Source organism: Puma concolor, chromosome B1 (genome assembly GCF_028749965.1).
Source record: "Puma concolor isolate L17-30 chromosome B1, mPumCon1.1.hap2, whole genome shotgun sequence".
NCBI lineage: Eukaryota > Metazoa > Chordata > Mammalia > Carnivora > Felidae > Puma > Puma concolor.
Genome location: NC_141670.1, coordinates 82,208,265 through 82,236,223, shown reverse-complemented (window position 1 = coordinate 82,236,223; position 27,959 = coordinate 82,208,265). Strand labels below are relative to the sequence as shown.

The 27,959-nt window shown below is 39.9% G+C and overlaps 1 protein-coding gene across 1 annotated transcript; it reads left to right on the top strand.

The window, feature by feature from the left end:
• Window positions 1–1,041: 1,041 nt before the first annotated feature.
• On the top strand, window positions 1,042–27,537 carry MMAA (metabolism of cobalamin associated A). The gene is given in 8 exon segments (XM_025922303.2): window positions 1,042–1,355; window positions 16,169–16,673; window positions 18,872–18,994; window positions 22,002–22,172; window positions 25,084–25,169; window positions 25,987–26,136; window positions 27,172–27,441; window positions 27,443–27,537. Coding segments are annotated over 8 exon segments (1,641 nt in total). The 5' UTR covers window positions 1,042–1,055; the 3' UTR covers window positions 27,479–27,537.
• The last annotated feature ends 422 nt before the right edge of the window (window positions 27,538–27,959 follow it).

The following is a 27,959-nucleotide window of genomic DNA, read 5'->3' as shown; positions in this document are numbered from 1 at the left end:
AAAAAAAAAAAAAAAATTGGACAGATAAATAACCCCAAACTTAAAGAAATGAAGTAACCTCTACCAAGTTTTATCCTTATTGTATTTAGTGTGTTCAGGAGCTGAGATATGAAACCAGATCTGACTGCTTCCATGTTTTCCACAAGGGCCTCTACTTCACTCAGACTTAGTTTCTTTTTCTGTAATTCATTGTACTTGGGTCAATTACAATTACTCTGGGGTAAAAGTGGTGGTCTTTTAGTCTGAATAATAATGAAGACCAATTCGTTTTTTTTTATTGTTCTACGTTCAACAAGAATGAACCCACAAGTAGTTGAGAAAGGCCTAACCTCTCACAAATGCATGCAATTATGCTTATCATATGGGGAGACTGGGGTCAAGGCTCCAGATACTAATTATAACATAGCCCTCCGTTATGACCATTTCTATTTGCCATAATTTGAACCTTGCTATTTATTGCCTATTGATGCTGTCTTTATTACATTACAGCATACATTTGGGAGACTTGTTTTCCCTAAAAATCCTACACGCAGGTAAAACTCAGGATTTACAACTTATTACAGAATCCAACAGGTTTTCAAGAAACTAGTTACCATTCCGGCCCCGCTGTGAGGTAGCAAATATTAAGCACGTTCATTTCCATTTCCATTTCAGCCGGGAGCCTTTCCCCGTCGGTGGCTTTTCGAGGGCAGTGAGCGCGGGTCCCTACTTTTAGTACAAATTAAAATGTTAATCGATACGAATGGTAACTTTTAAGAGAAAAAGCTACTCCATGGCTTAAACACTTGAGTTATATTTCAGTTGAACATTTATTCCAATAGGCTGGAAATTGCTTGGCGGAGTTTGGAGTCTTCCTGATGTCACCAGTCTGTTAATAGGCCCAGTTTGTGTGTACCCCACGTTTGAAGCTTCTGGGAGGTAAAAAAGCGGTCTGCGCTCAAGGGCCTTTGCACGCCGCGGGCGCCCGGGGCTGGACCCTGGCTCCGTTCCCCGGACTACTAAAGTGCCAAGGCCGGAAGGGTATGAATGTTACTCTCCAGCTTTGGAGGCGAACGATGCAATACGGACCTGCTTCATTTCTCGGCAGATTCCCAGCGCCCGACCAACTTCCCCACCCCGACGCAGGCCCACAGGCCTTAAAGCACACGCGTTCCGGGCACACGACGGCATTCCGCGGCCACGTCCGCCAGGACCCTAGTCCCGCCCCGCGCCGCCCTCCAGCCCCCGGCCGCCCTCCGGACTCCGCGCGTCCGGCACCGGGTCCTGCGTCTGCGCGTCGCGGCCAGCGCGGGGCGGGGCGAACCCTGCCTGGCGGAAGGGGTGGGGCAGGGCCGCACTTCCGTGCCTTCGGGAGGGTGAGTGCGGGGTGGGGGTTGCGCGAGGCGTCTGGAGCCCGAGCTGGGCTCTGGCCTCCGGCCGCCGGTGGGGGCCAACCCCAGCGTCGGGGGCGCCTCCTGGAGGATTTGGTGTGGGGGAGGGAAAAGGAGAATATTGTTGGATTGGGCGATATTGGGAATGCGGGATATGTGCTGACAGGCAGGCGTCGGCAAGTTTGGTTCAAAGGGACGGGTCGCGCAGTAAAACAATATTTTAAAATTTACATCATTTTAGTCAGGTTTGTGAGCTTACTGTTGTGCCTCAGTAAGGAAATTTTGGTGAGGTTGCTGGTCCCTTGCCGATGCCAAACCTGGTGAATGGTTAACCAAAGGATGGAGAGGGAAAAGGCACGATAGTCCAGTGTAGCTACAAAGAGTGAAATTAAAACTTGTATGGAATATAATCTAGGATGTAAAGTAGGTTCATACTGAAAGTCACAGAGTACCTAGACTTTGTCAAGTACTCTGGAAAGGCATGGGCTAAGTCTCTTCTAGCAGACATACTGTATTCAAGTAATTTATATTTCTTATTAGCAAATGAAAGACCACCTAAGCAAAAATGCCATGATAAATTTTTTTATTATCTTTCTTAAGAGTTGTGCCCTAGTACATATACATAGGAAAACTGATCATTATAGCTCTTCCAAGTTGGTAGGAAATCAACTTTCCTGGAGGCCTGTGAAGATACTAAATCATTTTGGGTCATCTGCAATGTCCACAAAGTATTATTTTATTTTTTTTTATTTTTTTTTATTTTTTTTTAATTCTTTTTTTTTCAACGTTTATTTTATTTTTGGGACAGAGAGAGACAGAGCATGAACGGGGGAGGGGCAGAGAGAGAGGGAGACACAGAATCGGAAACAGGCTCCAGGCTCTGAGCCATCAGCCCAGAGCCCAACGCGGGGCTCGAACTCTCGGACCGTGAGATCGTGACCTGGCTGAAGTCGGACGCTTAACCGACTGCGCCACCCAGGCGCCCCAATATTATTTTATTTTATTTTTTTTTTCAGTTTATTAGGGAGAGAGAGAATCCCAAGCAGGCTCTTCATTGTCCGTGCAGAGCCTGACTGGGGCTTGACCTCAGGAACCATGAAATCATGACTTGAGCCGAAATCAGGAGTTGGATGCTTAACTAACTGAGCCACCCAGGCTCCCCCCACAAATATTCTTTTATTAGTAAACAATATTGTTTTGTGCTCAAGGTAATAAGAATTTTAAAAAGGGAACAATTCAGTGTTTTTTAGGGCTGTGTTCTGTTAGAGGCAAAACAAATGCTAAAAGTTATGTAACCATAAGAAATGTAAATATCATCTTGAGATATTTGAAGACTAAAGAAAACCTATATTTGGCATGGGAAGGACTGGCGACTGCTTGAAACATTTGCCTGTTAGCTGACTGTTCCTCATATAGTCATGTATGAGGATATGTGGGTCCCTTATACATAGATGTACATAGGGCTCCCCAAGACCATTTTGGATTTGAACTTGGGTGATAGCAATCGGGGTGAATGAAAACGTTTAATGGTGATGAAATTTTAAAAAATAGAGATTTCCCAAACAGATTGAAACCTAAAAGTGGAAATTGGGAAATGTGAGTCGTAACTGGAAATGTGATAAAAGGTATAGTGGACAGGGAACCTTAGAGTATTTCCTGCATGAGTTCCGTATGTGTTCGGTATTACTCTTATATAACAATGACCTGTTTAAAAGTTGCTTGTTTAAAAATCATTCTGCTCTACCAAAATTTCCTGAGATTATTTGAAAAGGAGAATGTAAAACCTTCTGTGGGGGATGGTGGGAGATGGTAAACAGATTAATGGCACCTGACAGTTTATCTTCTAATCAAAAATGATTACCATTGAGAAATGGAAACACATGGTGTAACACTGCATTGCCTGTATGAACTGTGCTTTGCTGCAGACACTGACCTAAGGTATTGATTTTGGAACTCCTGTATGCTTTTTCTTGCCAGGGTAGTTACTGAAATTGAGAATATTCATTGGATCAATTTCAAGACAAATATCCCAAGTCAGACTGGCTGCTGCTGAGCAAATTTTTAATGAAGGAAAACATCCATATATTGAAATAAGACCTTAAAAAGAGAATCCTTAAATAAATATATATTTACTGTAAAATCTAGCAAAATGTATGTTTTCAAACATTGATTAATTGAGTAATCAGCATAATGGAGTTATTGACCCATACAAAATTCTAGTACACATTCTTTTATTCTGTGAGCAATAAAATATGCTGTGGGTACAAAGATAACTCATAGTCTAGGCAAGACTAACAACTTAACAATGTGACCGGCATTATAATTGAGGGATGTAGCCTGCATAGGATGACAAGAGATATGAGTGACAACTGAAAGGGCATGGAGAGGGGCAGAGAACTGTTTATAGAGGAGACACTTGGGTTGAGTTTTGAAGGCTGAAGAGGAATTTGTGAGATGATTAAAGGAGAGAAGGGATGCCAATCAGAAGGAACATCATGGACAATGGCCAAGATGTTTAAGAGTGGTTTTTCTGGGACCTGCGTGCAGATCAGAATAGTTATAGCCATGTGGTAAAAGTGGAGGAGGGGAATGACTTAAGTTGGAGTTGGAGAGTTATTATTTATGTAATAACTGTCTTAGCTGGATTGTAAACTTTATGATGTCAGAGGCTATGTTGGGCCCATATACCAATGTATAGCACAGTGCCTGGCATATAGTAGGTTCTCAATAAATAGTTGCTGAATGAATGGCTGAATCCCAGGAAAACTTTTTATTTATTTTTTTTACAGATAAGGCAGAGGGAACTTTTTAAGTATTTTAAACAGAGGAGTAAAATAGATGTACATATTATGATGACAAGTGGTAATATGGTCATAGTAGATGAGCGTTTTTCAGGCGTAAGGTTGTACCTGCGGTAGGTTGTAATCTGCATTAAAAAAAAAAAAAAACAATAGAAAAGGTAACAGAGTGTATCACGTGAATTAGCAGTAAGAAATGTTTTGTGAAACTTTTGTTTCAGCTATATTCCTATTTGTTGGCCTGATGTAAGTGTGTTTCTTCCCATGGACCGTGATCAAAGCTTGAAAGCCATTATAGTAAGGTGGGAATGAGGGTGGTGTAGAGGGAATGGATATAAAAGAAGTATTGGAGGAAAACAAATGTGATTCTTAAAATGTTGCTGTCCATGTGAACCTTTTGCTTGAGAGGGGGTTCACTTACCAACTCATTTTAGTGTTTTTGCCCACTTGGTGTTTTTCACTGTATATTAACAAATTGACATTCTGGTTTATTACAAATGATAGTGCTTTGAGACATCTCACTAATGTTGTAAATGCTGCAAAATTTCTCTTGTATTTTGGTAGTACACAGCTTAAAATTGTAGGATGAGACCTCCACGATTCTCAGGAATCATGAAAATTCATTGAAACAGTTTAATTTGATTATTGGCCAAGTTTTAAAATTTCTTTCCTTAAGAAAGCAGGAGAAGATGCTTAGTTACATGTGCAGATGGGAAGTCTTTTTCCCTACCTCCATAATTTTGCTACTCTAGAGGCTTAGTCTGTTCTGTAGGTGACCTATTATAATGGTGGAGGGTTGTTCAGACAAGGCTGAATTACACTGACTTTAAAAGAAATTATGGACTTCTTCAAAATCTGGTTGATTCATTAAATTAATGGGTTTAAGTATGTTATACACTGAGTTATCAGGTGTGAATTATTTGTGGAGTGAAAAACATTTAAAACTTGTACAAATTTGGCTTATTCTATCACCAAATATACTATTGGGATCTCCTACTGGTAAGGTTTGTACAGAAGATGTAAACTAATTTTTCATTATGGCTTAAGCAAAAAGAAAAAAAAAATGAAGATAAACAGCCTGCCATAATCATTCTGTATTTATTTTTTTTAAAAATTTTTTTTCAACGTTTTTTATTTATTTTTGGGACAGAGAGAGACAGAGCATGAATGGGGGAGGGGCAGAGAGAGAGGGAGACACAGAATCGGAAACAGGCTCCAGGCTCCGAGCCATCAGCCCAGAGCCCGACGCGGGGCTCGAACCCACGGACCGCGAGATCGTGACCTGGCTGAAGTCGGCCGCTTAACCGACTGCGCCACCCAGGCGCCCCATCATTCTGTATTTAAATGTAAAGGGTTATTTGGTGTTCTCTTGATGTGACATGACACCACCTGTCTTCATATGGATCTGGATTTTTTTATTGTTATTTTTATTTTTTTAACTTTATCGAGACAGAGAGAGAGAGAGAGAGAGAGAGAGAGAGAGAGAAAGCACAAGCAGGGGAGGGGCAGAGAGAAGGAGAAACAGAATCCCAAGCAGGCTCCACACCATCACCATCAGCGCAGAGCCTGACACAGGTCTCGAACCCACGAACCGAGAGATCATGACCTTTGATTCAAGATCAGGATTGGGACACTTAACCAACCAAGCCACCCAGGTGCCCCATAGATCTGATTTTTCAAATCCATAGTTTTTCCCAAGTTCTGCCATTAGTTGTGAGGCCTTAAGTCAATCGATGTAACTTTACTGAGCTTCACCTATAAAATAGAATCTTGTCTGCTATTGTGAGGCTTAGCTGAGGAAATGTATACAGGAATGTCTCACACATGATAAACGCTCAGTGAAAGGTAACAGCTGCTGCTCTGCTGTTCACATGGTCCAGAAGGTTTGGGGGCAGCAAGAAAATCAGCCCCCAGAGATTTGAAGGTGTAAAAACCTTGAATTCTATACATCTGGGTAGCTCTTTGGTTTTCGCAAAAGAATGGGGGAAAATGATATCTTTTTCCTGATTCTTGTCACTTAAAAGCCATTTAAGATCTGTATTGGCATCAAAGGACAGAGAACTTCATAATCCCAAATTGTGATAAACTCTGCAGTGTAAACTATAAGCTTGTCAGATAGTTGGTCTGGATTTTCTGAAAAAGACTTTGATTAAATTATTGTAAGAAATGACTATTCTAAATGTTAGAGCAACTTATATTACTATTTATTAGACAGTTTTTAGTTTCATCTCATTTATTTAGGGAATACTGTTTGTTTGCATCATTAGAAGTGGACATATTTTCATCTAGTGAACTCTTGTTACTGGGTTTTGATTCCTTACAAATTTATCTTTCTGTTTTTCTGTTTTGGAAGATTAGTTAGATGTCAAAGGTGCCTTGATTCAAACCAGGGAACTTAGAAGGTAGAATGTTTTTAGATCACACAGGTTAAGGAGGTACTCACACTTTCCTTTCAAGTATATTAGATTAACATAAGTAGAGAGTCCACTCATGAACCTTAAAAAAATTAACCGATTACTATATGCCTGGCATTGTGCTGGATTCCGAGGAAACAGAATAAGACACTGTCTCTTCTCTGGGACAGTCATTGGCTGGGCTGAGGGATGAGAATTGGTGGGGAGAGATCTATAAATAGATAAATCAGAAAAGATGAATAAAACGTTGTGGAGCTTTGCAGATAGAACAGGTGACTGCCTGGGAAAGGTGGGGGAAGATGTGTCCTAGAAGAGGTATGTTTGAACTGAGTAGGAGTTTGTCAAGCAAAAATGTGGAAGATAAGCATTCTGCTAATTTAATTAGCATTCCACCGAATTTTTATTATAGCATATAGAATTTTTGTGTTTGTTTTTTAAAGCTGCCCTCCTCAAAAATGGTTAGTAGCCCACGTATACCACATTATTTCAGAGTTGAACTTCATATCTTAATATTATGTTGAACCTCATATCTTAATATGAGAATTCTGATAGAACCTGTGCACAGAAGCATAGCTAAAATATGATTATCACTTTTTTCACCTCATAAATAATTCTTTTTGCTAGGTTTTTGAGTATATATGTTAATTTTATGTTTAATTGAGAAATTGACATATAAATATACATTGAATGTAATGCTGTTGGTCATAGTAACTGTTTAAATTAAGGACTCATCAGGTTTGATTCTCACATTATGAAATCTCAGTGCAGAAGGAAGCAAGTTACAGATTACAGATACAGACAAAGGTAAAAATTAAATCATGAATAGTTACTAGACATTTCTTATTAAAAGTATACAAATTCTGTGTTTTATCTTTAAAACGATTTTTTTTTTTTTACTATAGCAACTGTATTAGTTTTCTTTTGCTGCTATAACAAATAACTACAAACTTCATAGCTTAAAACAACACGAATTAATTCATCTTAGAGTCCTGTAGGTTAGAAGTCTGACATAAGTTTTACGGGGCTAGAATCAAGGCATCTTTGTTCCATCCTAGACGTTCAGCAGGGGTGGGCTGAGTCCTCCTCACGTGACATCATTTTGCTGTTCCACCTCCCTCTTTCATTTTATTATTTTTTTTTTTAATTTTTTTTTTTTTTTCAACGTTTATTTATTTTTGGGACAGAGAGAGACAGAGCATGAACGGGCGAGGGGCAGAGAGAGAGGGAGACACAGAATCGGAAACAGGCTCCAGGCTCTGAGCCATCAGCCCAGAGCCCGATGCGGGGCTCGAACTCACGGACCGTGAGATCGTGACCTGGTTGAAGTCGGACGCTTAACCGACTGCGCCACCCAGGCGCCCCTCCTCTTTCATTTTAAAGGACTTTGGTGATTATATCGGGTCCACCTGGATTATCCAGGATAATCATTTTATCTTAAAGTCAGCTGATTAGCAACCTTAATTTCATCTGCAACTTTAATTCCACTTTGCCATGTAAGGTAACATATTCATAGGTTCCAGATATTAAGACAAGGACATCTCTTGGGGGGGGTGGGGCGGGGAGCTTCTGCCTACAACAGTAACATATGCTTCTTTTAAAAAATCAGAAAAATATGATTAACCAAAAAACAACATATAAGCACTATAATACCACTCATTTATAGATGAAGTTAATGTTTTGACATATGTATTTCTCTGTATGTGTGTTTGTATGTAAAATTCTATGAAAAATGGTGTAACACCTTGTTTCCAGTCACACTTTTGGTAATCCCCTTTGGGCTCATGGATTTAAATCACACCTAAACACTTAATGATTCTCAAATTTACACTTCAGCTCTGACCCCTTTCTGAGACTAGTAACACAACTGCCTACTCAGGATGCCACTTGGATATTTAGTAGGCATCTTAAACTTAACGTATCAGAAACTAAACACGCCTAATCTTACCCAAAACCTGACTTCCTGCAGTCTTCCTCAGTTCATTAAAGAGCAACTCCATCTTTGCTGTGGCTCAGGGTAAGACCTGTGCCTCATCCTTGACTGCTTTCTTTCTGTCCTGTCCTATATCTCATTCATTAACAGGTCCTTTAGAATTCATCCAGAATCCTGATTTAACACCATCCCCACCTGGTTCCTGTCCTCATCATTTCTCATCTGGTTATTGCATTGATCTCTTAGCTGGCCTTCCCATTTCTGTTCTTGCATCCCCATCAGATCCTTTTAAAACAGAAGTCACATCAGGTTCTCCTTTGTCCTATCGCTTCCCTTCTCAGAGTTCCTCCAGTCCTATCTATAGTTGTATGTCCCTCTTTGGCCTTCTCTCTTATATTTCCCCTCTTATTAATGTCTAGCCACACTGGCCTCCTTATTTATATGTCTATTATCTGTTTTCTCTTACTAGGATGTTAGCTTTATGAGGGGAAGAACTTTGTTCTGTTTTGATCATTATATCCCCTAGACTATTGCATGACACATGGTAAATGCTCAAGTGTTTCTTGAATGAGTGCTTTATAATCTTCTTTCTCTGTCTCTCAACATACTACTTTCTCTTTTTTGAGCATAGCTTTGTTGGATAATGAATCAGTCATGGTAAAATTTGTTAAAGGGAATGTTTTAAATAGTTATAATTTTTTCTTAGACTCTATAGACAGCATCTCTCCTATGGGAGGATAGATAGGACTAGGATTGGTAGTAAGAATGTTCTGTATCCTGGTCAACATTTCCTCTTCTCTGCGCTTTGGCTCTTCCAAATGCTGCCACTGTCACTGCATACTTTTAAAAAATGTTTTTTACTTGCTTTGGGAGGGGCAGGGTTACTAATACCTTTTAGTCAAAAGACTTCTCCTTTATCCCAAAATAATTTATTAAGAAAAAATGCCACAGAGAGTCAAAAGACCTGAGTTTGAATCCTGGCCCGCCCATTGGTTATGACTAATTTAGTTACCTAACTCACTCTTGTTTTCCTTCCCTTGTTAAGTGAGAATAAATAATAATAATAATAAATATCATAGAATTGTCTGGGGAAATAAAGTGAAATGGAGTATTTGAAAATGGATTATAAGCTCTTGAGTGACAGGCAGGTGGGAAATGAAATGAGTTCAGATCGGCAGCCTTTTTTTGTTTGTTTTTCAGCAACTGCAACTTGCCAGCCTCTGTAGTGAGCTTTGAGGATTCTAGTGTGGACAATAAGGTCTTGAATCTGACTTGTCTTTCCCTTAATGCCTTGCCTAAGTCCAGGTCCTCATCATCCCTTTTGGGTCTTTGCTAGGGTTTCCTAAATTGGGCTTTATGTTACCAGGGTCTAATTACTCTTCTTACCACCATTCCCGGTGTTATCTCCTAAAAACCAGAGCTGATGGTGTCACTAACCTTTGTATAGATCACTGTTGTGTCTCCACTGCCAACAAGGCAAAATATAGTTGCTTGGCCTCGGTTTACATCCTGGTCCAGCTTCATCTCCTACACTAGTTCCATATATAGACTAGGCTTCTGCCTCACTGACTTGTTCAATCTTCTCTGATGGCAGGGAAGAGACCAATTTCCATTCGTGACTCTGTACATTAAGTCATCATCCTGGAAAGCCTGTCTCGTCCTTCAGTTTTTGTTTTTGTTTTTGTTTTTGTTTTTTTTTTTTGGTAATCCTTTCAGACTTAGCCCTGACATTGACCCCTCCATGACTCGAACCTTCTACTCCCCAAGGAGAGTTAGTTTCTATAATTTTCTCTGTTCCCACAGCCCTTCATGGGTTCTTTTTTTTTTTTTTTTTGGACATGGTTTTATTATTATTTTTTTTATTTTTTATTTATTTAATTTACATCTAAGTTAGTTAGCTTATAGTGCAACAGTGATTTCAGGGGTAGATTCCTTAATGCCCCTTACCCATTTAGCCCATCCCCCCTCCCATAATCCCTCCAGTAACCCCTCTGTTTGTTCTCCATATTTAAGAGTCTCTTCTGTTTGTCCCCCTCCCTGTTTTTATATTATTTTTGTTTCCCTTCCCCTACGTTCATCTGTCCTCTGTCTTAAAGTCTTCATGTGAGTGAAGTCATATGATATTTGTCTTTCTCTGACTAATTTCGCTTAGCAAGTACCCTCTAGTTTCATCCATGTAGTTGCAAATGGCAAGATTTCATTCTTTTTGATTGCTGAGTAATACTCCATTGTGTGTGTGTGTATACACCACTTCTTTATCCATTCATCCATTCATGGACATTTGAGCTCCATACTTTGGCTATTGTTGATAGCACTGCTATAAACATTGGAGTGTATGTGTCCCTTCAAAACAGCATACCTGTATCCCTTGGATAAATGCCTAGTAGTGAAATTGCTGGGTCATAGCGTAGTTCTATTATTAGTTTTTTTGAGGAACCTCCATACTGTTTTCCAGAGTGGCTGTACCAGTTTGCATTCCCATCAGCAGTGCAAAGAGATCCTCTTCGCATCCTCGCCAACATCTGTTGTTGCCTGAGTTGTTAATGTTAGCCATTCTGACAGGTGTGAGGTAGTATCTCATTGTGGTTTTGATTTGTATTTCCCTGATGATGAGTGATGTTGAGCATTTTTTCATGTGTCAGTTGGCCATCTGGAGGTCTTCTTTGGAGAAATGTCTATTCATGCCTTTTGCCCGTTTCTTCACTGGATTATTTGTTTTTGGGTGTTGAGTTTAAAAAGTTTTTTATAGATTTTGAATACTAACCCTTTATCTGATATGTCATTTGCAAATATCTTCTCCCATTCTGTCGGTTGCCTTTTAGTTTTGCTGATTGTTTCCTTCGCTGTGCAGAAGCTTTTTATTTTGATGAGGTCCCAATAGTTCATTTTTGCTTTTGTTTCCCTTGCCTCTGGAGACGTGTTGAGTAAGAAGTTGCTGCAACCAAGATCAAAGAGGTTTTTGCCTGCTTTCTTCTCGAGGATTTTGATGGCTTCCTGTCTTACATTGAGGTCTTTCATCCATTTTGGGTTTATTTTTGTGTATGGTGTAAGAAAGTGGTCCAGGTTCATTTTTCTGCATGTTGCTGTCCAGTGTTCCCAGCACCACTTGCTGAAGAGACTGTCTTTATTCCACTGAATATTCTTTCCTGCATTGTCAAAGATTAGGTGGCCATACGTTTATGGGTCCATTTCTGGGTTCTTTATTCTGTTCCATTGATCTGAGCGTCTGTTCTTGTGCCAGTACCATACTGTCTTGATGATTACAGCTTTGTAATACAGCTTGAAGTCCAGGATTGTGAGGCCTCCTGCTTTGGCTTTCTTCTTTAAGATTGCTTTGGCTATTCGGGGTCTTTTCTGGTTCCATACAAATTTTAGGATTATTTGTTCTAGCTCTGTGAAGAATGCTGGTGTTATTTTGATAGGGGTTGCATTGAATATGTAGATTGCTTTGAGTAGTATCAACATTTTCACAATATTTGTTCTTCCTATCTAGGAGCATGGAATCTTTTTTCCATTTTTTTCTGTCTTCTTCAATTTCTTTCATAAGCTTTCTATAGTTTTCAGTGTATAGATTTTTCACCTCTTTGGTTAGATTTATTCCTAGGTATTTTATGGTTTTTGGTGCAATTGTAAATGGGATTGATTCTTTGATTTCTCTTTCTGTTGCTTCATTGTTGGTGTATAGGAATGCAACCAAGTTTTGTGCATTGATTTTATATCCTGCAATTTTGCTGAATTCATGAATCAGTTCTAGCAGTTTTGGGGCAGAATCTTTTGGGTTTTCCATATAAAGTATCATGTCATCTGCAAAGAGTTAAAATTTGACCTCCTTCTTGCCAATCTGGATGCCTTTTATTTCTTTGTGTTGTCTGATTGCTGAGGCTAAGACTTCCAATACTATGTTGAATAACAGTGGTGAGAGTGGACATCCCTGTCTTGTGCCTGACCTTAGGGGGAAAGCTCTCAGTTTTTCCCCATTGAGGATGATATCAGTATTGGGTCTTTTGTATATGGCTTTTATGATATCAAGCTATGATACTTCTATCCCTACTTTCTGGAGGGTTTTATCAAGAAAGGATGTTGTATTTTGTCAAATGCTTTCTCTGCATCTATTGAGAGGATCATATGGTTCTTGTCCTTTCTTTTATTGATATGATGAATCACATTGATTGTTTTGCAGATATTGAACCAGCCCTGCATCCCAGGTATAAATCCCACTTGGTTGTGGTAAATAATTTTTTTTAATGTATTGCTGGATCTGGCTGGCTAATTAATATTTTGTTGAGGATTTTTGCATCCATGTTCATCAGGGAAATTGGTCTATAATTCTCCTTTTTAGTGGATCCTTTGTCTGGCTTTGGAATCAAGGTAATGCTGGCTTCATAGAAAGAGTTTGGAAGTTTTCCTTCCATTTCTATTTTTTGGAATAGCTTCAAGAGAATAGGTGTTAACTCTTCCTTAAATGTTTGGTAGAATTCCCCTGGAAAGCCATCTGGTCCTGGATTCTTGTTTTTTGGCAGATTTTTGATTACTAATTCGATTTCCTTACTGGTTATGGGTCTGTTCAAATTTTCTATTTCTTCCTGTTTCAGTTTTGGTAGTGTATATGTTTCTAGGAATTTGTCCATTTCTTCCAGATTGCCCATTTTGTTGGCATGTAATTGCTCATAATATTCTCTTATTATTCTTTTTATTTCTGCTGTGTTGGTTGTGATCTCTCCTCTTTCATTCTTGATTTTATTTATTTGGGTCCTCTCCTTTTTCTTTTTGACCAAGCTGGCTAGTGGTTTATCAATTTTGTTAATTCCTTCAAAGAACCAGCTCCTGGTTTCATTATCTGTTCTACTGTTTTTGTTTTATTTTGGTTTGGTTTCAATAGCATTGATTTCTGCTCTAATCTTTATTATTTCCTGTCTTCTGCTGGTTTTGGGTTTTATTTGCTGTTCTTTTCCCAGCTCTTTAAGGTGTAAGGTTAGGTTGTGTATCTGAGACCTTTCTTCCTTCTTTAGGAAGGCCTGGATTGCTATATACTTTCCTCTCATGACTGCCTTTGCTGCGTCCCAGAGGTTTTGGCTTGTGGTGTTATTATTTTCATTGACTTCCATGTACTTTTTAATTTTCTCTTTAACTTCTTGGTTGGCCCATTCATTCTTTATAAGGATGTTCTTTAGTCTCCAAGTATTTGTTACCTGTCCAAATTTTTTCTTGTGGTTGATTTCGAGTTTCATAGCGTTGTGGTCTGAAAATATGCACAGTATGATCTCCATCTTTTTATACTTGTTGAGGGCTGATTTTTTGGACATGGTGTTATTTATTCTGTGGACTTTTGAAGTGCTGAGATTATGTCATTTAGGGTAAGATAATGAGACTGACAGTCCACCTAAGAAGGTGTAATGGATTGAATGGTGGCCTTCAAAAAGAAATCCATGTCCTAATCCCTGGAACTTGTGAATGTGACTTTTATTTGGAAAAAAAGGGTTTTGCAGATGACATTAAGTTAATGATCTTGTGATGAGATCATCTTTGATTATCTGAGTGGGCCCAATTCAGAGACAAATCTCCACACCGAGGACAGACATGAAGAGAAGGCCAAATGAAGCCCGAGGCAGAGACCTCAATTGTGCATCCATGAGCCAAGGGACACCAGGGGCCACTGGGAGGGGCAGGGAACCCCTAGAGCCTTCAGAGGGAGTACAGGCCTGCTAACACTTTGATCTCTGACTTCCAGCCTCTGGAACAGTCAGAGAATACATTTCTGTTGTTTTAAGCCACCCAGGTTGCGGTTATTTGTTACAGCAGCCCTAGGAAATGAATACAGCAGGTCAGAATAAAATGACTGGAACATGGTAAAATGTCATTGTCGTCACCCAACAATAACATTATCATCACTATCATTCTTAAACCTAGCCTGGGACCTGAAAAGTAGCATACACTTAGAAAATAGTGGTCGAATAAAAATACATTTCTTCCCTGTGAGCTTCCAGTCTGTGGTAATGGTGGAGGTATTGTTGAGAAGTGTGCTTACAGTGAGCTTCCAAAATAGATCCCCCTCTGAACTTTTTTGTTTTAAATATCTTTTTTGTATGTTTGTGTGAAGGGTGGTAGTGGATGTTTTAAATTGTTTTTTTAGAACCATTTTTTACACAGTTTTCCATAAACTGTCCTAGAAGAAGACTAATTTTGTACAAATAGAAGTCATATTTCCCCCAAAATAGAAAAAATGATGAGCAGTTACAGTTCTAACAATAAAAAATACTTAAAATGTCTTCTTTTTCCTATTAGAATGTTATTTAGTAAAATTGATTTCATGCTGATTGGTCTTGAAATACAATTTAGAGAGGTACTTTGGAGCAATCAAGTAATTTATTTCATTCTGCTACGAGGAACTGAAAACCAAAATTTTCAAATAATCATAAACCCAAATTTGGTAGGCCATATGTATCATTTGTATGTAAATTGTAGTTTGCCACTGGAAGCTAGATCTGTGACCTAACTCTTAACCAAAGTTTTATAAATTGGTATAATAATAATAAAAGCTAATGCTGTTGATTTAATAAATAATAATAAAAGCTAATACCTCTGTATTTTCTTGACCCTCCATGTACTATGTCAGCTTTTGTTGTCGAATACAGTTTGGAGTGGAGAGTATCAGTAAATCTAAATAAAGCATCCTCATCTAATTCCATAGTGGTTCAAACTCCAGTGTGCTTATTTCTCTACAGAGATTCTGATTCACTGGGGCTGGGAGTATGCAGTTTTAGTAAGTGCCAGGCGGTTCTGGCCATGGTTTTTAAAAAAATCCTCTTTTTTAAATGTTTATTTTCCAAAGAGACAGAGACAGAATGCGAGTGGGTTAGGGGCAGAGAGAGGAAGACACAGAATCTGAAGCAGGCTCCAGGCTCCAAGCTGTCAGCACAGAGCCCGATACGGGGCTCGAACTCATGAGCTATGAGATCATGACCTGAGCCAAAGTCAGATGGTCAACCGACTGAGCCACCCAGGCACCCCTGGCCATGGTTTGAGATAGGCTGATCTAGTTACCATACAAACCTCACAGTTCATTTCACATGGAGGCCCCGGTGGCGGTGGTGATGATGATATGCTTATGTTAGGCCATTCTTTGAATATATAATAGGGTGAGCCTATTGAATACATACATTTATCTAAACTTAGACCTCAAGTGCCTGCACTACTAAGCACTTTTTTTTTTTTTTTTTTTTTTTTTTTTTGTAGAGAAAGAGTAAAAGGCTAGCATCAGAGGGATTTTTTTAAACCTTTTGAATGAGTTTCAAAATAGGGTATATTTGATCTGAGGAAGTTGTAAGGTCTGTAAACAGAAGAAAATAAACATGGCATAGAATTTCTACCCTACAGGGGTTTTTTGTATATTTTTTGTTTCGAAGAAAATTTTAATGTACATTGTATTGCACAGTAGAACAGTAACTCCATAATTTAGGGCTACTCTGGTTGTTAACTGTAGGCAAGGGTGGGGGGATCTTCTCTCGTGTTTGGTAAGAAACTTTCACCTATTTGTACTGCCAAGAAGCCTGATTATGTGTGTTTTAGAATATAGAGAAACCACTAAGCTTGCAGTTTTACTAACTTCAGAATCTTAATTGTACATTGAACTGGCAAAAATATGTTTTCTTCTTCTAGGGAATCACAAATCACATTGAGCCAAAAAAACATCCAGTGTTTTCTGCAGTTACAAACAAAATGAATATTCCCATGCTACTACAACACCCTCACCGGCATTTCCTAAAAGGCCTTTTAAGAACACCTTTTCGACGTTACCACTTCATCTTTCACTCAAGTAGTCATCGCGGATCAGGAGTCCCTTGTGCTCAGCCATTTAACTCTCCTGGACTCCATTGTACAAAATGGATGCTGCTGTCAAATGGTTTAAAGAGAAAATTATGTGTACAAACAACTTTAAAGGAACACACAGAAGAACTTTCTGATAAAGAACAAAGATTTGTGGATAAACTTTATACCGGTTTAATCCAAGGGCACAGGGCCTGCTTAGCAGAGGCCATAACTCTTATAGAATCAACCCACAAGAGGAAAAAAGAGTTAGCCCAGGTGCTTCTTCAGAAAGTATTAGTCTACCACAAAGAACAAGAACAAATAAATAAAGGAAAACCACTAGCATTTCGAGTGGGTCAGTCTTTTTTTTTCCCTTTATGTCTGTTCAGTAAATATTTTTCTACATTTTGTCTGTTTTGAAATAGGTCTAAATAGTTTTCAATCTAATGGGAATTCTTTTTTCCTTTTCAGAATTTTGGGCTGGATTTTAAATGCCTTTTCTTTGCAAATACTAGTCTTGTTATGTTGGGGGGTGGAAAACTGTCATGGTCATTTGAACCAAGGCTCTGTATTTTAAGAGAATAATATAAGATTTCTGTTTTGGCAAGAATCATGCTGTGGCTCCCAGGATAGAATATGCGTATGAGGAACTTTTACAGGTTTACTCCTCTCTCTTGGTAGTCCTTCTGCTTGATAGTCTAAAGTAAATGCCTTGGTTTTGTGTTTCTATCAACTGTAATTATTCTTATCACATTTCAAAATTCTACTTCTCAGGTGTTTCATTAGTTTCTATGGGCAAGCCTCTTTCAGGTACTTTTTGTTAAAGTTTCTGGCAGTTGCTTGGCTCTAAGCACAGCCAACTCAATACCAAAATGTATTTTAAAGGAGGGACCGTATTCATTTGCTATCTAAACTATTAGATGTTCACTCGATTTCTTGAACAGTTGACTAGATTCCATAGTTGTAAATAAGCTTGTTATATATATTTTTTAATCGCGCATTATAAAACAACGTAGATGTGTTTGGGTGGAGTGAGAGCTTTTCATGATGGCAAAATAGGTGATTCCAACCAACTTTCCTACCAAAAAGAACTAGAAATGGTGAACAAAGTGCAGAAATTGAATAAATACACTTAAAATACACTTAAAAGTTGACTGGCATTGCATTAGACTTACATCTCAGTTTATTGATGATATGGGATTAAAGCCTCCTAATTTTTATGGTAACGGTATGAATTTTAAAGATAATTTCAAAAAGAGTTCACCAACCAACATTTGTATTGGTCTATGTTGTTCATACATCCTATTCTGCCATCACTGAAGGAACCCTCATTTTGACAGTACTATGTTGGGTGTTAATAATCTTTACGTATTGCAGACAGACAAAATAGCAGACTCCAAAAGAGAAATTCCAGCTATAACAAAGTGTTTACTTGATACACCTAAAAGATATTTGAAGAGAGAAGGTCCCAGAAATATCTAGAGTTAACCAGCAACTCACACATAACCAATAACTCATAAATTTTCATTGCTATTCTGGTTCTTTTATCTTGGTCTTATGAGGCCAGATAAACCTGTGTCTCTGTGGTAGTTATTTTATTACCATCATAAATAGGAGTAACAGATTCAGCACCCGTACCGATGTTTAAGACAGAGACCTGCCCTGAAAACTTCAGTAAGGAGCCAAGCATACCATATGACGTACACATACTTTTGAATATAATTACAATTAAATGCTTAAGTTTTATATACTTTGTGAACATAACACATATATCTCTTCCTTTATGCCATATGCTGTTCGAAACATTGCAAACATTAACATCTAATTCTTGACGACAACTTGAAGAGATAGGTGCTATCATATGCATTTTATTGCAGAGGAAAAAGGCACAGAATGGTTAAGTAACTTCACCAAGATTACACAGCTCAGAAGAGGTGGAGCTAGAACTGGAACTGGCCACCTGGCTGCAGAGTGTGCGGTCTTATCTGCATGCTCTGTGAACTCTCCAAGCAGGGGAGTTTTCTGCCTCTCTTCAGACAAATTAATTTTTCCTGGATCCAGTTGATAGGATATATTTTGAGTTATGGGTGGGATGAAACAAATTATCCTTCATAAATAGAAAATTATTTTCTCAGTCACTGGGAATTTCTAGAGTAGTGAGTTGTTTTTCCACTGGGAAGATAAAAGTACAGCCCTGGGGTAGGTGGAATAATGACTGGTCATGATGAGAGGTGGGCAGATGTTGAGGGAATGTAGCACATTAACGACAGAGGCAATAAAGTCTGTCCAGAAAGATCTGAGTTATGGTAAAAAGGCATATCCTATTTTATAATCTTATAAAGTGAATTTGGTGAACATATGGAGCTCAGGATTGTTTTCTTCCTCTCTATTACTCAGGAACTAGATAAATAGTGTTTTGTTTCATTTAGGAAATGTGAAATACATTAATAGGAGTTTTAATAAATTAGGAGAAATAGAAGGTAATCTATTTGAATAGAACTTATCATAGGGCTGATTTCATTTCTTAAATTAGAAGGATTCTCTCTACTGTAGGATTGTCTGGGCCCCCTGGTGCTGGAAAATCAACCTTCATAGAATATTTTGGAAAAATGCTTACTGAGAGAGGGCACAAATTATCCGTGCTAGCTGTGGACCCTTCTTCTTGTACCAGTGGTGGTGAGTATTGCTGATTCTTTTTAAACTGCAAAGCAGGGGCTCGTGGGGCTCTCTGTTATAATTTAGTGGGAATTTGCACAGTCAGGTGACTTCTAACCTCTAGCGGAGTTTGGTCTCACTGAAAGAAGGGAGTCCTAGGGGCAAGGTGGAGATTGAGGGAGGTAGTTTGGGGTATTAGGCTCCTTGGCTTGTGTAGTCCAGGAGTAGCCTGGCTACTTAGAGAACTAGGAAAACAGGTGCCAGAAGTTGAAGATCATCAAAAGCAAATTTGAGCCCTCTATCACACCTGAGGCCAGGCCCCCACTTCCCTCCTGTTGTTTCCTCCTGGCAGCATCAGCCCCTATGCAGTTCAGAAAATGGGTCCGTCTGTTCATTGCCTTTTTTCTTATATTGTTGTAACATCTCTTAAGCTTAAAAGAAAATCTTATTGCTCTTTACAATTTGTCACCCGTTAATATTACATGTTCAGTTCAACAGAAAGCTCTTAGGGGGTCCATGTAATATACCGCTGTTGTCCCTACAGCACTTAGCATGGTATGTCACGTACAGTGCTCAGCAATTACTGATTCAGGGTCACACAGTCATCCGAGTTTACTCACAGCTCATCAGAGATACGATGAATAAACTTAGTTTCCCCAAAGGATCATTTAAGGAAAACATAAAGCATGCCATATAAATAGGAAGGTTTTTCTTCCCTTATCCCTCTTTATGATTTAGGCTTCTCACATTGCAGTTACTCATTTCACAGGTGTTTGAATGTCTGCTATAGGCCAGGCATTGTACAAGGAAGGTACCATGTTGTGTAATGGTGAATGAGACACAGTCCCCTGGCCTACGGAGCTCTGTATCTAACGAGGGAAACAGACATGTACACACAGGCCATTACAATGTAATGTGTGTTGTGGCGGGGGGAGGGAATACAGGGCACTTTGTGGAAATGTTTGGTTTGCATACAGTGGGTTTAACGCTAAAAAATAGAGATGATATCATCATATTTTAGGGGCTTTAGGTCAGTAGAAAGGTGGCTGTCACCACCCATTGAGAACTTTAGCTGAGAGTATGCACGGTTTTTGATTCACTAAAATAAAAATGTTAACCATAAAATAAAATTGTATTTACAACGTTCAAGATTAAATCCATATCAGTGTATTATCTTATGTTCAGTCTAAGAACTTTGGTAAAGGTAAGTATTTGAACAAAGAATTTTTTTTCTTTAGTGTTTGTTTATTTTTGAGAGCGGGAGCTCAAGCAGGGCAGGGGCAGAGAGGGGGGACAGAGGATCCAAAGCAGGCTCTGTGCTGACAGCAGTGAGCCTGATGTGGGGCTTGAATTCAAGAACTGCGAGATCAGAACCTGAGCCAAAGTCAGCACTTAACCGACTGAGTCACCCAAGTGCCCCAGAACAAATAATTTTTTTTATGGTGGCTCTCATTTTCATATAGGTGAGAGATCCTTTTTTCTCTTTTCCTTTGTAGTATTCTAGAATACTTGCAGTAGCAAAAGAAAACCATAGCTTGAGATAGTGATAGCAGGTATGGTGACAAGATAGTCTGATTAAAGTTGCATAGCTATGTGGTTCTTAATTCTTAAACTAAAAATGAACGCCCCTTTCTCAGGTAAGAAAAAAAAATACATGTATAGACTTTGAAAGAAAAAAATACATGGGGATAAACAAGACACTATAAGTTTACATTTCTACTTTAATATTGCTATAGGACTGTGCATTTGAAAGTAGCATGATGCCAAGGTTGAGAAGCATTCCTTTTTTGGCCTGTAGTCAACCCTTGTTGTGTTTTGGATTCACAGATTCCAGCAGTAGCTTTGAGACTTCCCTTAGGGTCTGCAAGTGACAGTTTTGGACTCACTGGCTAAGACAATTATATGGGAGAGTAATTTCATAATGTTTAGTTCAGTGTGTTAAGATCTATAGGATAATAATTTAAAGTATAGCTTTGGCAGATTGTTGACTTATCCAGAGATGATTTCATGTAGAAAATTGTTTTAGGAAAAAGTTTTAGAAAAACATCTAAATATTTTTAGAAAAAAGTAAATAAGGTAGTTGAGATGCATGGTAGGCGTGTGCTCGAGAATTAGAACCTATGGGAACTCTAAACTGGAGTCATGAGTGGAGAGATCATATCTTTAAGGAACTTCTCAATGTTTAGCATCAACTTTATGTGGAAAAGTTAGCTCTTGGGCAGAATGAAAATTGAAATTCGGGTTAGAACAGCACTACACCTCCAATGTTGTTATATGGGAAAAAGTAAAAGTTAAAGGGAATTTCAACAGTTCCAAGGCTTTTATTTTAGTCTTTTAGAATTTGCAAGTAGTGACGTTTACCAAAATACTGTCGTAAACCTTGGAACATCATTCATTCTGTACCATAGGTATTAAATTAATTGCCTACTGGGAACCGGCAGTCATTACAGAAAATGTAAGACGTGGTTCCATGGGCAAGGAACTTACATTAAAGCACTGGCACTAATGACAGTCTTGGTGTGGGACACTGAATGATGCTTAGCAGTATCCTTGGCCTCTACCCACCAGATGCCGGTAGCATCCTGCCCCCCGTTGTGACAAGTAAAAATATCTTCAGACATTGCCAGATTTCCTCTGGGGTCATAATCATCTCCAGTTGCAAACCATAAAGACAACAATGTTAAAAGGACAGTAAAGAAGCTGTCTTGGCTGGAATTGGAAGATTGATTTGGGGGCAGTGGAAGCTGAAATTGGACAGGTAAGGTAGGGCTGCATTGTGAGGGCCTTTAGTGTTAGACTGAAGAATCTAGATTTGAACCTCTAGCCAATGGAAAGCCGTTATAAATTTTGAGAGGCTTGAGGTGTTAACTTGACATCATATATGCTGTGTAGCGCTAAAGCTCAATTATATGAAATGATTTTGAGATCTTGGGAGAAATGTCATAAGGCACTTCCCCTGGGAATTGGCTGATTGATAATTGGCCCCTACAGGTGTTCCATGATTATAAAATGTAAATGTGTGTTTTAGGATCACTCTTAGGTGATAAAACCCGAATGACTGAGTTATCAAGAGATATGAATGCATACATCAGGCCATCTCCTACTAGAGGGACTTTAGGAGGTGTGACAAGGACCACAAATGAAGCCATTCTGTTGTGCGAAGGAGGGGGATATGACATCATTCTCATTGAAACCGTAGGTGAGTATGATTTTCTGTTTCATAACAATGAAGTACTATAACAAATGCTATATAAAGATGAGTGACAGCTAATACCATTTTGTTCATTGAGCATGTATTTACTAAAGGTGTCATTAAATACTAGGTACTGTATCTTGGATTCTATAGGAGATATGAGAATATGGGCTATCATCCTTACCTTTAAAGAAAAGCCATGTGTCTGGAGAACTGTTACACAGGGGTGGTGTGTTGTAAGTACCAGACGAGAACTGTAAGCATTGGAAACGATATTTTAACATAACACCTATTTTGTTTAAAGCACATTTCACATGTCTTCAATATTCGCTCAGAAAATTCATGTAGCTGGGTACCTTTTTAATACAGGGCCATGTTTTACTTCATCTTTATATCCCTAGCACATAGTTATACCCAGTGAAAATACTGAAATGGAAGCCCTAAGAAATTCGCCTTCCTCTGGAGAGACAATCCACTGTTACTGAGTGATAAATGTTTGTGACACAGTCTGACTTGGGTTTTTTTTTTTTTTTTTTTTTTTCCAACGTTTATTTATTTTTGGGACAGAGAGAGACAGAGCATGAACGGGGGAGGGGCAGAGAGAGAGGGAGACACAGAATCGGAAACAGGCTCCAGGCTCTGAGCCATCAGCCCAGAGCCCGACGCGGGGCTCGAACTCACGGACCGCGAGATCGTGACCTGGCTGAAGTCGGACGCCCAACCGACTGCGCCACCCAGGCGCCGCTGACTTGGGTTTGAGGGATCATGGAAGACTTCCAGGAGGAGGTGACAGTTAAACTCCATGCTGAAGGAGGAATTGGAGTTAAATAAAATGAAATAAAGAGAATGAGAGGACATGGCCCATTTAGAGAACTGCAGTTTGCTCAGGAGATATAGGGCATAGAGTGTGGAGGCTGGGCATGAAGAGAGATGGGGCTGGAGACTAGAAACTCCACCATCTAAGGGTGGATGGGGAAGAGTTGCCCATGCGGTAGTAGGAGAATCAAGGTAGAGGACCATAAGAACCAAGTGCATGACCTGGAAGTTGCATTTGACTGCTTGTCCCAGAGACTCGAAGTAACTGTGACTCAAACAGAGAGTGGTTTATTTTTTGTAAACAGAAGAAACCTGGAGGCAGGCAGTCCCAAGCAGGCCTGGTCATTGTACAGTGCCCTCGGTGTCCCGGGTTTCTGTCTCTGCTCTCCATTCTTGGCACTTAGTTCCCATCCTCAGGGTTGCTCATGGTTAAAAGACAGCTGATGAAGCTTGAACTGTCACATCCACCTTCTAGGTAGGGGGAGGGAAGGTGGGGGGAAGGGGTGGGCCCCTCCTAGCTGGGTCAGCTCCCTTTCAAGAACTTTCCTGAAAGCCCCATCTAGTGACTTTGGCTTTCACTAATTAATCATCTCTAGCTGAAATGGGTTCAGGTGACTGTGGGCTTTCGCCTGGTACATCGATGCTTCTGACAACATTGGGATAAGGAAATAGGGGAGAATAAATATGGAATGGACAACCAGAAGTCTCTGCCACCCCAACGGACAGAATTTCGAGAGGAGTTTCAGTGGAGCAGGTGATGTGGAAGTCAGATTTAAGTGGATTGAAATTAATGTGAAGTAATGAAGTGAAGACCAGTGAGCACACGTTGATTTTTTTTTTTCTAGACACTTAGGTATAAAGAGAAATGAGAAATATGGTGATAATTGGAGTAGGTTGTGAGTTTTTGTCTTATTTTTTTCCTGTTTGTTTGGTTTTCAGATGACCAAGACATGAGCACAATTCCTGTCAGGTGTTGGGGGACAAGAGCCCGTAGACTAAGGAAGTTAAAGATAAAGCAAGGGCGGGGCGCCTGGGTGGCGCAGTCGGTTAAGCGTCCGACTTCAGCCAGGTCACGATCTCGCGGTCCGTGAGTTCGAGCCCCGCGTCAGGCTCTGGGCTGATGGCTGGGAGCCTGGAGGCTCTGGGCTGATGGCTCGGAGCCTGGAGCCTGTTCCCGATTCTGTGTCTCCCTCTCTCTCTGCCCCTCCCCCGTTCATGCTCTGTCTCTCTCTGTCCCAAAAATAAATAAAAAACGTTGAAAAAAAAATTAAAAAAAAAAAAAAGATAAAGCAAGGGCAAGGGCACAGAGGAAGTGGGAAGGAAAGAGAGGGTAACCTTCAGCCAGTACTTCTTATACTGCGACTGGAGAGGAGGCAGTGAGCAGAGCTGGTGTTCGGGCCCGCTGATCTGCAGAGGGTGGAGAGGGAAAAGCTGAGGGGGTTCTTGCCTTCATTTCACCACCACGTAGGAGTCATGGTCATCATCATGCGGGGAGATTATGGCACAGTAAATGTTTGTAATAGCCACTGTGAGAAATGGGAAGGCAGCTGACTGAGGGCGTTTGGGGGCATTGCTTTTACCAGGCAGTGAGGAGGAGGTAGCAGATGTTAGACACCATGATCCTGCTGTGGTGCCTGTTCTCCGGCACGCTTATGGAGGAGAGAACACGGGTAGTTGGACTGATCCATGGGTTGGGGTTTGCGGGGCTCACAGGAAGTTGAGAAGGCAAGAAAGCTGAACATCTTGACAGACATGGTCTAGGGTTTAGAGCCACATTGCTCAAGCTGCTTACCACTGAGAGGGAAGCCAGGAAAGAGTTGCAAGGGGGGAGGAGAGAATGGACATCTCGATGTTCTCCATTCAGCCAAGACTAAGGCTAATGGGAATAAGCGAAGGGGAGAGCTGGGAAGGTCACAGTTTGCTCATAGGAAAGCAGTGCGTTTAATACATTCTCGAGAGGTGGGGTGTTTAAAGTGGGATCAGGCTGAGTGTGTGATCATGGATACAAGTGAATGAAGTGGAACAGGAATGGTGGTCAAGGTAGTTGAGAAAGCAAATTACTATGAATATTTTAGCATATAGTTGTGATTTACATTTGCAGGTGTGGGTCAGTCGGAGTTTGCTGTTGCTGATATGGTTGACATGTTTGTTTTACTACTGCCACCAGCAGGAGGAGATGAATTGCAGGTAATTATATTGACTTTTTTTTCTCCCCAAACACAAAGTATACATCTCTGAAAGTACAAATTTCCAGTGTTGTACTTCTGTAAATGAAGTTGCTGTTAATGTAGGGAAAGAAACAGCATTCATATTGGCTAAAAGTACTGAGTCAAAGATTCTCTATGTTTTTTCTCAACTTACAGTAATAGAGTTTATGACCTCGAGCTAACCATACAACTTAGATTTTTCCACCCGCAACACGGGAGTGAATGGAACACGTGGACAGCTCCAGCCAAAAGAGACTACTGTTGTGTGGGTGTTTGTAGTACAGAGACTGAGGCACTGTTTGCTATCAGGTTATTTTTCTTCAAATGTAAATTGGAGAAAAAATTACAAACATTAAGGAAAACTTCAAAGACTTTGTTTATGGAAATGCAGATGTTAGCGATAGGTGTCTTCTCTTTTTAAGCACTTAATGACGGATGATTTTGCATCCTGCAGTGTTAGCTCGTGAGAAAGGGAACCCATCATGAGGCAGTGTGAATTGTCTCCTGCCACTCATTCATGTGGTGTCTTAATGACATATTTACTCTAATCGTGAATGTATCTTAGCATGTTAGTCTCTAAACTTGGAAGAGACATTGTAGATGACTTCCATAATCCCAACAGCTGGTGGTTCTGAGTAATTTCTGTTGAGTAACTGTAATTCCTAGAACCCAGGGTTTAGGAAGATGTAGAGGAAAAGTTAGTTAATAAAGTGCGTGACTCTCAATTGACTATTGTCCCATTTTTGGCTACAATTAAATGAAGTATTTCTGATACATCACTGTCTTTTTCACTTTAGGGTATCAAAAGAGGCATAATTGAGATGGCAGATCTGGTAGCTATAACTAAATCTGATGGAGACTTGATCGTGCCAGCTCGAAGGATGCAAGCAGAGTACGTGAGTGCACTGAAATTACTCCACAGGCGTTCAGAAGTCTGGAGACCAAAGGTTAGCTCGCCTTCCTTTCTGCATTTTCACCGAGTGGATCGTGCACATTAGAAGAGAGGATGCAAGTCCCAAGCTAGACAGATAATCAATCTTTGCTTGTATGTGAGATTACAATTTTAAAATTATGACAAAGCCAGAGTGTGCAGTCATGATTTTAAATCTAATCCTTCAACCACTAGATGTCAAAAACTAGATGTGAGGGGATAGATTAGATTGCTTAATGCTTGACTTGAGCCATTTGGAAGTGATAGCAAATCCATTCTGAAAGGAACCATTCTTAAGATTATGGAGTAATTAGTGATTTGATTATCTTTATTAGAGTTTGAGTAGGAGAGAAGAGGCTTTTGATGTGATAGCTTCCCTTCCCATTATGCTTGTTGGGTGCTATTTTCAATAAGGAAAAAAAAAGACAAATTCTGTAATAAATGGTACGGTAATATTGATGTGGGCAGCTTTATCTGCAGGAGGACACTATGTTATTAAAGAATAAGCTACACTCACTACAGTGAGAACAGCCACAACCTGTCTTCCCATCAGCTCCCGGTCTCCCTGGTCAGGTTGTCTGCGTTGTACTTGCAGATGCTGGATGCTCAGCTCTTGGCACCTGCTGAATCAGGGAACTCTGACAAAGGGAGGGTATGGGGCTATTTTCTCAACTGAGTTTCATGGTCTGGCACTCAGGCCTCAGGGAAACCCACCCAGCCCTGCCCTTCTCATCCTCGTGACCCTCTCGCAGTTTGTCTGTGTTGCCCCTGCAGACCATCTGAGCGATCCTAACAATTGACCAGAATAGACCCTGGGCTAAAGATTTTGACCTTGAATCAGTGTCTTGTTTCTGCATGTATTTAGTAATCCTAGTAAGTGACCTCAGTCTGTTTCTCAGTATATTCACTTGAACACAGTGATAAAATGTCTCCGTTTCACTTGCCTATTTTCATACACTTTAAGACTTAATTGGCAGGAAACCAGACTCCCCGTGAAAATGTTTTCTATCATTTTAAGTAAAATGGTTTTGGGTTCTTCCCTTTTTAATAGGTAATTCGTATTTCTGCCAGAAGTGGTGAGGGGATCACTGAAATGTGGGATAAAATGAAAGAATTCCAGGACCTCATGCTCGCCAGTGGGGAGCTGACTGCCAAACGACAGAAGCAGCAGAAAGTTTGGATGTGGAATCTCATTCAGGAAAGTGTGTTAGACCATTTCAGGACCCATCCCGCAGTCCGGGAGCAGATTCCTCTTCTGGAAAAAAAGGTTCTCAGTGGAGCCCTGTCCCCAGGACTAGCCGCAGATGTGTTGTTGAAAACTTTTAAAAGCAGAGACTTGTGAAATGTATCCTATATAATGATTTTATATGACATTGCATAAAGTATTTTAATATTAAAGGTCACTTATATGCCTGTATTTTCAGCAATTCTTTTGTGGTGCCCTGGGCCCCATTTGTGAACTATGCTTGAAAAGTCAAAGAATGTTAGATATGGCTGGCAAAGGTCAGGCAGTCGGCAGTATTTGTAAGGTACCTGTTGTATGTTACTGATTTCCATTTCTTTCTATTCTCGTACGCTGCCATGGCAGCTGGTAGGATAGTTTCTTCTCATCAGTCATAAGCAGAGAAAGCTGAGGAGAACAAAAGAAGGTCATGTACCTTCTTTGATTTCTTTGATTCCATATTCGCTGAGTTTCCAGAGAAAATGTAAGCAAGAGTGACCACATTTCTGAATTCTTACTTCAGGCTAGAATCATACACGGTGGATTTCCAAGAGCTGAAAATAATGACTGGTGTTTAGTGTACCGGAGTATTCTAGCAATTTCTGAAATGGCTGTGT